This window comes from Notothenia rossii (genome assembly GCF_949606895.1).
Source record: "Notothenia rossii genome assembly, chromosome: 2".
NCBI classification, from domain to species: Eukaryota; Metazoa; Chordata; class Actinopteri; order Perciformes; family Nototheniidae; genus Notothenia; species Notothenia rossii.
In genome coordinates this window covers 78412344-78425922 of record NC_136904.1, presented here as the reverse complement: position 1 = coordinate 78425922, position 13579 = coordinate 78412344, and the positions used below count along the sequence as shown (strand labels likewise).

Below are 13579 nucleotides of genomic sequence, written 5' to 3'. Positions count from 1 at the left end.
ATAAGGACAACCTTCCTGTGACATCTAAAGCTACTAGGTCCATAAATTATCCATTCATATTTTAGAACATACCTTTCTCTGGAAAACTGACATTTCAATTAGCCTCTTCTAAAATATTCATATAGGTGCCTCTTATTGTAGTTTTATATATAGCAAGGCTGCAGAGTCTTATTATTACAATTTGGGTTTACGTTCATTAGAGTGGAGTGCAGGTGTTTGCATTAGTCTGTTGCTAGGTTTAAATGGGATGCTGTGTTAATTGGACAATCCATCTGCTGTACGAGTGGAACAACTGCTCTGCCTCTCTCCTTTGTGTGTGGCCCTGGAGATTTTACTACACCTTGCTGCAATTTTGACAAAAGCCTTTTGAAGTTTTCCTGAACAAATCTTATCAGCAGCTTACAGTGCTCTGCCAAAATCTCCTGTGAGGTGTTTTCAAACCAATTCACACCTGATTTCAAAGGACTCTGAGGACTAGCACATAACAGGCCACACGCCAATTGATCCTAACAACTCACATGCCGACTTAATGACATTTCCTTTAAGTGTTAAGAGGTTTAGATATTTGGGACTCCCTGATTCAATTCCTAGGTTAATTGAGAAAATGTCCTAAAACATGTGATTTAACCTCTAAATACCCTATTATCGGAAATGATTGAGACTCTCTTATAAGGTTTGCTTTTTCCTAATACTGTGGGGGATATGTCAACCTGTCTTTCCCAAAATACATGTTTATTCTTGTTATTGGGACAGCTTGCGGCGCAGAGTTTAATTGGTTGAGGATGAGAATCAGCATCTCCAAGGCCATTGTTTTCTGCTGGAAAACATTGGATTGTGCCTTTTGAGCTTTGAGTGAGAATGCTTCTTCAAGATTACACATTGAACTATCTCAAGATCTTGTTCACAAGTGAAGGAAAGATTGACAAGGCGATCGATGCGACATTAGCAGTGACAGTCTTTTGTGGTGAGAAAAGGGAGGCAAGCCTGAAAGCGCAGCTCATGATTTACCAGTGGATTTATGTTCCAGACATCAGCCATGCTAATGAAATGTGGGTAGAAGAGAAGCACTAGCAACTGTGTGTCCATACTTTTAAAGATAGATGAGGAGCTACATCGTTTAGAAAGAGTAGAAGTGGACTTTATTATTGAAAGGAATTTAGCTCGACTGGGCCTCTATTTTAAAAGTGTATAGCTTATAAAGCTGTTGATTGAACAGAAGTCCCTGTGCACTGAACAGTGTATCTTTCTGCCCAGTAGTGTGTAAGTATTGTTTCTGGTTTGGGGCCTTGAAGGCATGTGGAAGTTGCTGAGTGTTGTGTTCTAAATTGCAGCTCAGGGAAAGAGGGATTACTCTCTTCCAGGCTCAATATTGGGCTAGTTGACACCTGCAGTTTTATTGCCTGCTGTCAACAGCACCTCATAATAAGCTCCCCAATGTACAAAAATCACTTTTCATAGGCTGCTTCACCAAGTGTATGGTTGGGCTATATGGGCATTTTCTGGCTATTTTCATACACATCTAAAGAAATACTGAATTTGTGGTGCGGAGAAAAGGCATTATGTGCAGATAATACCCTGGTGATATCTTAAGGCTGCTCGAAGACAAATACAACAGTTAGGTCATACTTCAAGTGTAAAGTGTACAAGAAGTCAAGACTCCTTCTAATCAGAAGTCACATCACATGTTTGTCTGCGCCAGCTACCCACAGGTCTCCTCGCCGTAGCACGGTCACAAGCAATCAACTCTGATTAGCAATGTTAGCAACAGACAGAGACACACACTCACACATAGGCATTCAAGCACATGCATGCACGCAACACACACACGTCTGAATGCATACACGCACATACACGCAAACACACAGTACAGCACAAGCAGAATGCCAGAGCTCTGGAGGAATTCATGCTGAGTGAAGTGGATAGCTGAGCTCTGGTCAGAGAAGCGATGCTGAGTGCCTACAATCAGGGAGGGGCTGGAATGTCTCACTGACATTTACACCTACTGACACAAATCCAAATAAAAAAAATAAGGGAGCCATATATTCTGCTCTGCGGAAATACATAGAACAGCTATAACAATTAGGAATGCAACATTTCAACAAGTGAAGGGTTCGTAAGCAGATCGATGCATGTTATCATTGTACATGTAGACTGCAATGTACTGAGCACTAAATAATGCATACTGCTGGAATAATAGAAGTTTGAAGGTTATACTGAGCATCTAAGGGGAGTGAATAGATAATATTGAGTGCTTAATTTGGGTCTAATAGCCTAATATGCATAATATGTAAAGAGTAGGTCGATTGCATCCCTCTTATGCAACTTTAATTGGTTGTTTACGAATAGTGTTATCTCAGAAAAGGTGCACAGGTTTTATTGGTAAGAAAAAAAGAGAGGAATTGTTACACATCAATGAAAGGTGCATGCCATGCAAACTTCACATTCTGATTTATTATTGCCTACGTCAAGAGAGAAGGATTTCCCCCTGACTTTACTGGTGCGGGTTGAACATTTAATTCCAATTCAGAAAAATACCTTACCAACAAAGATCAAAATACCCCCATTTGTGTAGCAGTAAAGAAGGAACAGTATATCAAGTACTCACTTTGATCAGACTTTGAAGGGGATGTTGGGCTTATCTTCTCTGTGGAGTTGTCACTCTCCTCCTCCACGCCATATTCAAAATTTAGGATAAACATCATCACCAGGCCTTCCTCATTTCTCACTGGGATTACGTGAATGTTACACTGAAAGTCGGATCCTGAAAGAGAAACAAAGAGTCATACATTAACTTTCCCCCTGTCTTCTGCAAGCGTACAAGGTCCCAACATAGATCCCAAAACAATTATGCCAAAAAGAAATGTAACAGATACTATCACAATCAGGCTTTTATTAAGAATGGAAATTAAACGTGACCGCCTCCCTCTGGTTTCACATGAACGTCGGGAAAAGAGGTTCATCCGATTTGAAGGTCAATGTCTGCATGTCAGAGCAAATTAAATACAGAGAGCGATAAAATAAGTAAGCCAAAACAAAGTGTATGTGCGTGTGTTCATGTGTGCTGAATGCCCCATATAGATGCACTTAAAGTATTTTAACGAGCAACACAAAGCATCAAAATTAAGCTTAGCAGGGGACAGATATGATGCAAGAGCCACAGTATGGTGCAGACAGCAGGGTTTAGTAGAATAGATGAAACAGGCAGCACAGATTACAGCCAATTTAGAGGATTGCAGTGTGCTCTTAGGAACAATCAGAAGAAGAACTGAGCAACTGAACATCGTGTGAGGCTTTGAAGCAGAAAACAATCCACGATCTAAACTTAGTCTGAAGCCGAGAATATCCCAATTTTTCAGCTGAACTGGTAATAGCTGTGTTAGTGGAAGCAATTGATGCCTGGGGCTGCAACTGCCCACCAATACAACTTGCTACTCACTGGACCTTAAACTACACCCAAATAGCTGTACAGCAAGGGGAGCATACAATGCAGGCACTATCTCTGGTACAGGACAAAGCTTTATTGGAAATCCTTACATTTTTATGTTATATTCAAAAGCCGTAACATCCTTTTATTAGGGAATACATGAAATGCTTTGTGTTGCCTGACCTATAACATCACAGCGTCTAGTAGTAACTGACACTTTGCCTATCTATGTAGGTCTGTCTGTCTTTCCGTCCGGCTTGTTGTTTTGCTCCTATAGCCACAGAGGACACATATTACCAGTGTTCAGTGTAATCTCCGCAGGGCTCACAGACACCCTGCCAGCAGCATTCATTAGGAGTAGACTTGCTGTCCGACTAAATATAACAAGCTCCGCCGGCCCCGACATGCCAAAGTTCTGTTGTAAGGATTTACATCGAAACTTACATAAATGATTATTGATTGTCACCAATGACAATATGATAATGTAGTTTCAATGCAATAAAAAAAACATAAAACATTGGGACCTAATTTGAAAATACAATGTCTCAATGGTAGCATTTGAATGAACGGATATACATAGCACTGTGTGTGTGTGTGTGTGTGTGTGTGTGTGTGTGTGTGTGTGTGTGTGTGTGTGTGTGTGTGTGTGTGTGTGTGTGTGTGTGTGTGTGTGTGTGTGTGTGTGTGTGTGTGTGTGTGTGTGTGTGTGCTGTATGTGTATAATAAGACCTGCGGATGTGCACTCCACACCCATCTGGTCTAGTGTCAGGTCTGCCTGGTTATGTTGTAAAGTAGAAGAGCGGTGCTTTGAGAGCTGGATAACTGCATGTTCTTAGAGAGAAAATCCCTTTTTTTCATAAAAAGCCATTTTGATGCATTACCTAGAAATCGGTCACTTAAATATTCATTGTCCATTCCCTAAGAAAGGAGCATTTCAGGTTTGACTTTGATCAGTTTGATGAAACAGTATACTTATTCATCAGAGTGAGAATGTTTTTCAGTATCGACCTTTAATTTTCAGATAAAAAAGGAATTAATCTCGTCAGTGATAAACCCTCATAATCTTCCATCTAAAATTGTGTGCTCATTTGTGTCTTTTTTCTGGGCATCTTTCCCTTTTTTCAAAATTGGGCTATTGAGATGCAAAAAAGAATCCTGGAATGGATTCAGTTCACTTTTAAGCATGACACATTACAAATAATAATTTTAAGATCTAACCAGATATTTTTATAAATTACATTTTACCCAACACTCATGTGGTTGTTAACATTATGAGAAAGATATACATGTATCCAATTACATTGAGACCTTTCTACTGAAACTGAGCCACTCAAGAATAGACAACTTAATGACTACCGGTAATTAAAATATATTTCTATATTAGTAAACATTTGGAAATGTTAAGTTTCCCTGTCTGATTGAATCGATAGTCTCACTATAGAGCAAGGCAGTGATGAGTTATGTGTACTGTACAATTAGAATACAAAATGTTAACATTCCTCCTCATTATATTGCTTAGGCACGCATCTTAATCTTGCTCTCTGTCAGTGGTTTCCTAAGTTTTCTGATTAGAGCAATAACGCCTGCATTAAATATGAATTGAAATGCTCACTGAATGCAGCTGTGAGCAAATAAAACTTGCTAACAACATTAGGGGTTTCTTGCTACTGTACATGATTGCATGCTTACTTGCAAACATATTCATTATCTTAAGTATATTCTTTCATAGCATATTCTTGCGTCTTATAGCTTTGTGATGTAACTGCATTATCAGCTGACATTATATATTTACAAAGGAATGCAAATGTGGATGAAATGCTATAAATAATATAAAGTTAATTGCTCTAAAATAACTGGGAAAATGAAGAAACATGGAGTATTTATATAAGTTGATAACAACAGGGACATATTGGCATTATCGCAGCAAGCCAAGACTGTAAATTCAGCAGAAATGTTTCTGGGCGGGAGTTTATATTACCAGATGGGAAAACAATGGTCATGCTTAAAGGCTAAGCCATGGGGGTCTCCTCTCATCTGGTCTCCTGCTAAATGTCACCTCTACCAAAATGGATCAAAGGAAAGCCTCTTCATAACCGCTATGTTAAATCAGCAGAGACTGTGCAGCTCTATACTGTATCTATGGCGCTTTTCTTTCCTCAAATCAGTGGAAGAAAGCCATGTGATCGGCAGAACTACACATGACCTTAAGAAAGATGGCCTAGGCCATTGATTGGGAACAACTGTGTTATTCATCTTCTTTTAGACTTCCAACAAATCCCAACAAATGCCAACAAGAGCCTACTGGTATGATTTTTCGGGGGGGGAATGTTATATACGCAGAGCATTGGATTAATATTTTTCCTATTTGTATTACCCTTATTCTAAAACCCATTCAGATTATCCAATAGAAACACTGAGATCCACAGCAACCCATGATTTATGTGTAGTTAAAATAGTGTTATTGGCATGAATATGAAGGTTTATGCTATGAGCCTAAACCAAATGTGATATAATATCCAAACTTTCCATTGCAAGTCAACATAAAACCATAGGATGCTACAGATATGTGAGAAAACCCCAGATAATAACATTAGATCTGTTATGTCAGCCCCTGTTGAGGGACTAGCAGCCTTGGCAGACAACTTTTCAGCCGCAGCGCCATGATAAATAAAACTATCACAGTTTTATTAAGAAGCTATGGTCTTCCCACATTCATTGGGAAATACTATTTGTTCTTTAATAGGATCAATTTAACATTTGTGATACTAATGCGTGTCACACGTCATCGTGCAGATGCAGAATGAAAGCCTCAGGAAAATGTTTTTTCCTGTAAAAAACAACACCATATTGGTTTAGCTAAACCACTTCACACTCCAATATTAAAATAAGCTATGTTTACTAATGAGAATGACAACAGAAATGTACTGGAAAAATAAAGCATTAAAAGGGAATACACTTAGTGTTTCCTTACTGTACGTTTCATTTTCACAGTATATTTTAAACTCAGCCATGTTACTGATTGTCACAATCACGTTTGCATGAATGCTGTTATTTTAAGCTTTGTTTTCATCTGGTATCACCCTCAGTTTGATCATTTGTCCTTCAGCATATCTTAACACTTCAGTATGCTTAAAGTAATTTTTTCATCATCAAACAGCATCTGAATTCTGTTTTCGCCTGCAAGGAGAGGCTCCCAGTAACTTCTTTGTACTATTCATTATTATGTCTTGCTCTTAATTATGGTGGCAAGCTTTCATACCACTTTGAAGTTCAGCTTTTCTGAACACTTTTGTCTTTAGACACAGTCGGACATCTGTAGAGAAAAGCAACCCGCCTTTATAATGTCATCCTTTGACAATGCATATATTTATTAACAGTATATCAAGACAGCAATTATTTCAACAGCACTATTGTTCACACCGGGAAAATTGGGTACCCTTGTGGGAAATTAGAAAACAAAGCCTAAGTGCCATAAAGAGACGCATAGCAAATTAAGAAAAACACAAACAGCCGAAATGCTAAATGTTTCTCTTAATTGGCTTATGTTTTGTTTATTTGCAGCACTTTATTTGCCTTAATGCGATACTCAAACTACCACATAGATATATCCGCTACTACTGCATGTAATCATGCATCTTTAAGACATGATATAGTTGTACCACCACAACGCTGTTTGACCTGTGAGTCGTCATTGTAACAGTGTCCAGAGGATCACTTGGTTAAGCAGCAATGTTTTAATAATTGATGATGGAAATAGAATCTTCAGTAATGACATTTCCATCAGGAAAAGGGAGCTAATCTTAATACACAGTCCCTTCGTTCAAAACAGGTGTAAATAACCTTTCTTGGCTTGTTGAGAAACCCTCTACGTAGAAGGTCAGGGAAATAATAGACACTCACTGATGAACACTGCTCTACTGTCACTGATGTTAACCATGTCCGGCAGCTAAGGTCATGTTTGGATCGTATTGCATTTCGGATTTTTTATTTAGCTTGGATAGCATGAGTACTAAATGGTCAGCTATACATTATTATTTCATTTTTATTTGTTCCGTTCATGGTATGCACAACTTAATGTATAATAATTGTTAACATAACATGCCTCTGTAAACACACCATTGACCGAAAGGAGCAGGGAGAAGAACATAATCTTATATTACCTGCACCTTTGATAAATCTTATTTAAAAAAGAATCTAATATGCGTCCTGCCATTACATCGATGTATTGAGGCTTGATATTAATCTGCATGAGCCGATCTCCTCTAGCGAGAAACATGAGTACTATTTTTGTACGCGGTTTTTGTATCTTTCTACAGATTTACTATCAACAAATGGAGCTTTTAAAAAGCACAACCCCAGACTACTGCCTTGTAGTAAATCCTGTATAATGAAATCTGACATGTTTCTTGTTCAGGGCTATTCAGCTTAAGCCAATACACAGCGTTATTGGGGCATAGCCAATTGGTATAGAGCATGTAGGGAGAGGTCATGCAAGCTAACACTTTGTTTAGAGTCCTTAGGCCTTGTCGCAACATCTCGCCTCAGAAAGAGTGCTGTAAGCTACACAGCATGGCCTAATTTCATCTTAAATCAGTGTCTCCAGAGCGATCACGGATAACTAGCAGCTATTTCTCAAACTTCATTTCATCTGTGTTTACATTTATCAATTCATAATATTGTGCTCCATGATCTTTGATTCTGTTTAATTTGGCGCAAAAGTTGGCGCATTGGATGCAATAGACTGGACAAAATGTAAGTTAGCATACAGTGATTGATTAAGAGGAAAACACAGATGGTATGGAGAGGAATATTAGATTAACACCTTCAGTATAAGCATGCCATGAGATAAAAATAGCCCGAGGATGAACATTCCTGTGCAAATTTCAATTCCAAAGCGAAGTTGGACCTGTAATTTTTCTGCTGTTCAAAGCTCCATCTGCTCCTCCTCGCTACCAATAACATTGTTTGACATCGTAATTAAGGCAACGCTAGCAAACCCTCCAATTAAAAATAAATATGCAAATGAAACTATAATGAATGCTATATTCATGCTCTAGTAAATGAGCTTAAGTTACAGCGTGTTATCCGCACTTTCACTTGCACAGAGAATGAAAGCCCCACTGGGCTGATTTTAATGTGTTACATTTAACTGAACAAGCTGATTTCAATCTAACAAATGAAACCTGAGGAGGAATGCTCCGTTCGTGTTTCACCTCGATGATGAAAAATAGATGTGCTCTTTGGGAGCGTGGCCATCCAAGCGTGCTGCAGCATGCCTCGTGCAGCGTAAGGCACCCCTGCCACTAAACCCACAGCAGGGGTACACGGCCCTTCAGTCCCCTCGGTGGGGAGTCACCTATGAAACCCTGCACCCACGCATACCACATGTCCCAGATCATTCAGCATGGGTTAGCTGAGCTGCCACTGTTATGTAGCCATTATCCATTTAACTTCTCTCCGCACGGTGTCAGCTTCCTTTTGTTAAGACTCATTCAGGTACAAAGTATTATTACACCCTGTGGAATAGGATAGCTTTAGAAAGCCTTCAAGGGAAAGCATTTATCTCATTGATTATGTATCATCGCTGGTTGAAGACTGCGCCTGTGGTATCTTCTCTCACAACCCGTCTTGGTAGCGAACTAAGAGGAGAACACAAACATGAAACGAAAGTGCCCTCATGCTAAAGGCCTCTGCCACTGTCCCAATTGTTCCTCTACTTTTAATGTCCAAGCATACGCATAAGCAGCTTAACTTTGTGCCTTTTCAGTCAGACAAGCCAAAGCTTTGTTGCTCCTGATGTCACCCAGCTTTCTTAAATCCCTGCCTCACTTTTTTTTGGTTTTCCACTGTTGTTATTGATGGGAGATGAAAAACAAAATACTCTATGACGCAACACAATCCCTCAAAAAAGGGGCATGTAGGGCGTGTCCACCGATTTTCAAACTTCATAATTCATACTGGGATAAATAGAACGAGCCAATATCGGAAACATGTCGTAGCTGGTGTATTTGAATATGTCTGCATTATTTTGTATATACAGTAGGTGCAATGGACATGGTTTAATACAATGGGTTAAGTGATTTGCACGAGAACTGAAATACAGTTAGAGGAGAGGAGACATGAAATACATCAATTTTCCACCCATCAGATTTCTGAGAGCGACATGAATCAATATTGCCATCCGTCTCAAGGATGCTATGAATCTTTCATTCCCCTATAGCAGTGAGAGCACAAAGATTGTGTCCCTCCTTACTAGTTTAATGCATTTACCCTGTAAGCTGCTCATTCCCAGTCCCTGCACTGTCAACCCTGACATCTTTATTCATGAGCACACATGCTCACTGTAAATTCCTCCGAGGAGAATTAGGAGTTGTGTCTTGAAGCCGGGATGCACACCAGGGAGGATTGAGAAGACACATAGAACAATGATTATGTCAGAAGGTTTCAGTAGCTCATCCGCCATGCTTTAAACATTACAGAACAATTATGTTTTTAGGGGTACAGCATATGTGTGCAAGATTGGAGAATCAATTAAGTATTAAAACCCTACTCGTCAAAAAGCAAGCTGTTCAAGCTCTCACAAACAGACCCTGGAGTGTTTTATGTAATTGTCTTTCAGGTTGAAACAATCTATTTTAGCAGTGTAGCAGCTGTCTCTTGGTTTCTTCCTGATGAGCAAAAAAAACAAAAACAAAAATAGTACATGCCAATGGCTGCTGATGGTAGATTAAACATGTATCCATGGCCTAGAAAGTAATCAAACTCGCAATTAAAAATTAAAGACATAGCTACTTATGATTAAATAAAATATTATGTGTCTTATTTTCCATCTTAGACTCCTCATATAGATTATGTACTGGAAGCAATTACAAGGTAAAGAATCCGAGCTAACAATATCACGCACACACACAGAAACGCTGGCTCTGTTGGTGCAAACAAAGGCACATAAGAAATGCATCTTCTTATTGTGTTGCTTTCGAAGAGTTGAACCTTGTTGTTGACTCTGTACAGGTTAGACCATACCAAGTCCATGTTCAGGATTTAATCTCCTGAGAGGTTAGATGGTATTTATTTTCTGTGACACAGGTTTGCTCTGCAGTGAACTATTCATACTGGGTATGAAAATCACAACGTGGCTAAATACAGTACATCATGGATTCTCAAATTCACACCGAGTGTACTTGATTTGGGAAGTGTAAAGCAGATGTATTTTTGGTAAAGCCAGAAGACATTGCAGACTTTACAGATCAGCAAGCTCTCACTTTGTCCATCAAAGCAACTGTGGATAATGTTATCTCCTGACATCACACCTACTGCGCCATACTAATTCTAAGTTTGTGAGATGCACCGCATCATTTTGGCAGCCAAACTTTTAGTGCGTCATCCAGGCACATGACGCTTTGAATCATGGCACTTTCCAAAAACTTCATAATTCTATCCACTGTGTTAAAAACATATTCAAATGGAGGAGTCTGTCATACATCTACTGTAGTGCATACAAATATAATGCAATTATCAAACCTCATGTCATATCTTTGTTTGGATATTGTTTTTGTTCTGCTTTACAAGGTGTCTCTTCTGAAATATCTATTCATAACTCTGGTGATGTATGAGTAAGAAGAAAGTGATATGTAGTTGTTTATTAAGTACCTAAATAGCTTAATAAACAAACACTTACTAAAAGGAGTTACTTTGACTACCCTCATCTTATTTCTCCATCAGGGGTAATGTCTGAATGTGAAACACATGTTGCTACTGACTTTAGCTGGTTTGTGACAGACTTACAGTGCACATCCCCGAGTGAACATAGAGAGGTTCAGCAGGAGGTGCTTCCTCAGAGCAACGCATTACAAAAGACCCCTCTCGTATTCGGGCATGGTGCTTTCGTGCCAAGTCAGTGACTTACCATCCTTGCGGTAGTAGGTTATATCCACCTTGCGCTCCTCTGAGCCAAACACAGCCTGGGCCACCTGGCCGATGGCCTCTTTCTCTGTCAGGTTCCCATGCATGAAGTCGCAGGTGCATGGTTTCTGCATGATGTCCGGTCGAGAGAAGCCTGTCATCTCACAGAAGCCGTCATTGCAGTATATGATTGCACAGTTTTCCACCCTGGCGTTGGCTATGACAAATTTCCGGTCTGCATGGGAAAAGAAAAAGTATGCATTGTGTTCTACCTGCTGTGATACATTACAGCCTTCAGTGTTCTCAGCTCACAAATAAAACCAATCAGCAATGACGTTGATAAAGTTCACTGAAACTGTATAGAAAAATAACCAACTGTTAATTTGTTAAGCAAACCTTATTTAATAAAAAAAACAAATAAACAGCCAATGTCTTTCTTTTTGTTTTCTCATTAAGTCTTTCCATAGATTCTTTTTTTGCAAACATGTTTTATTCATTTTTTAATGGGACGATCAAACCACAAAATGAATGTAATTCTTCGAGCCTAAAGTAGTTGTGTCATTTACTACGTAGTATCTTATCAGGTAACAGCAATTGTAAATTAAGAAGATACTTACTCTCTCCCTCGAATTTCCGAATAATCATTCCAAGGAATGTATTTTGTGGCGCAACGTGTCCTCTTCTGACAGGCATGTTTACACACAGATTATCCCACGATCTCCAGAAAGAAAAAGCACCTTTACAAGTAAATCCCGAAGTTACTGATGTTGGCTCTGTGTGATGTTCCCTTGTCCACAAACCATACTCGACGCGAGCTCTCTCTCCACTTAAAATGACCTTCCCACTTCGCCGAGTTCTTTAGCCCACTTGTCTGCCTGCGCATGTGAATGCCTCCTCACCGAAACGCACGGAATCGGGGAGGATTGCTCTTGTTAGATTCAGTTCGCAAAGCATTTCGCGTAGCTGGATGCGATCCTGACGTCCTCTGTGGCAGTGTGTTGTGTGCTTCCAGCGGGCAGTGGTTGATTTGCCGAGGGGAGTGACGTTGTTCCCATGGGATTTAGAACCCTTCCCTCCACCTCGGGTAAGGAATAAATCCATGCCTCGTGCACAGACTGAGCATTATGAGAATATATGCGTTTATTGGGAATGTTATGCCTTTCAATATGCTGGCCTGCACGACACAACACGAAGGGTACATTTTCAGCATTATTGGTAAAGAGTGATAATATAAAAGCTGTAGGCTTTCTTGGGGTTTATTTTCGAAACACAGATTATCCTGTTACCTAGTAGGCTATAGGCTACATTTGATATTTATACAAGATTCAGCATTTTAATTTAGCACGTGTTGAAACTCGCTTGGACCTGCAATGTTAAGGGCCAAATATAGCCTACTATAATACTAAAGAAGGGAAACATTTTCCTTCAATTCTACTTATTCAGTAACTGTTCCGAGTAGATTGTACTTAAATTGACAATAAATCAGTTCCTCTTTCATCCTGGCAATGCATTCTACGTATCTTCTCAATTTCTTGGAAATGTTGCACTATCCTTGCACAGCTCACTATTTATCCAATTACAAAAAATACATGAAGTGACAATTCATGACAGCACATGTTATGTGCTATTTCTCCATCATCAGCAGTTACATTCATTCACCTGGGCAGCCACTGCTTCAAATCTGCTATTGGTGGATTTTGTTACCCATAGCTGGCTACATCCACACGGCTAGTTAGCTTAGCTGTACTCCGAAGTCAGTTTTGTTACACATATAAGGCGCACAGATTACTAAATTACACTTGACCAGTTATTATTCCATGATATTTGATATGTCATATATGATCTTCTTGACCACATTGACCTTGACCCAAGCTATAACCAAAGCAAAGGTCTGTTAAGTGATATTACCTGAAAACCTCACCTGCTCAGGTGTTTGACTGCCAGGAGCTGTCCATGGAGGAGGAGGATAAATCAGCTTATAACCGGAATCCTTATTCAATTTACATTCGTCACAAAAACGTTCTTGTATTTCTTTCTTTTTGTATTTTACAAAGACACCATTTTGGGTTCCATTATGTGGCAAAAACTCAATTAACTTTTCTGAACATGTGTACTGGAATCAACTGCCCACTGTGTTATACTGTATGTTGATTTCCAGTGAAATATGCAGGACCAGCAGCAACTCCTAAGCAATCAGCTGTTTAATGGTAAACATATAAATAAATATTGGTTACAGAAAGGAAGTGCTACTGT

At 39.3% G+C, this 13579-nt stretch overlaps 1 protein-coding gene across 1 annotated transcript in view; it reads right to left on the bottom strand.

The window, feature by feature from the left end:
* Positions 1–12333, bottom strand: part of kcnh7 (potassium voltage-gated channel subfamily H member 7) — a 36570-nt gene extending 24237 nt beyond the window's left edge. The window contains exons 1-3 of the mRNA XM_079663785.1: positions 11944–12333; positions 11331–11561; positions 2606–2761 (exon numbers count right to left, since the gene is read on the bottom strand). Of these exons, the coding sequence (XP_079519911.1) occupies positions 2606–2761; positions 11331–11561; positions 11944–12019 (463 nt within the window). The 5' untranslated portion in view covers positions 12020–12333. The remainder of the gene's footprint in view (positions 1–2605; positions 2762–11330; positions 11562–11943) is intronic.
* Between the last annotated feature and the right edge of the window lie 1246 nt (positions 12334–13579).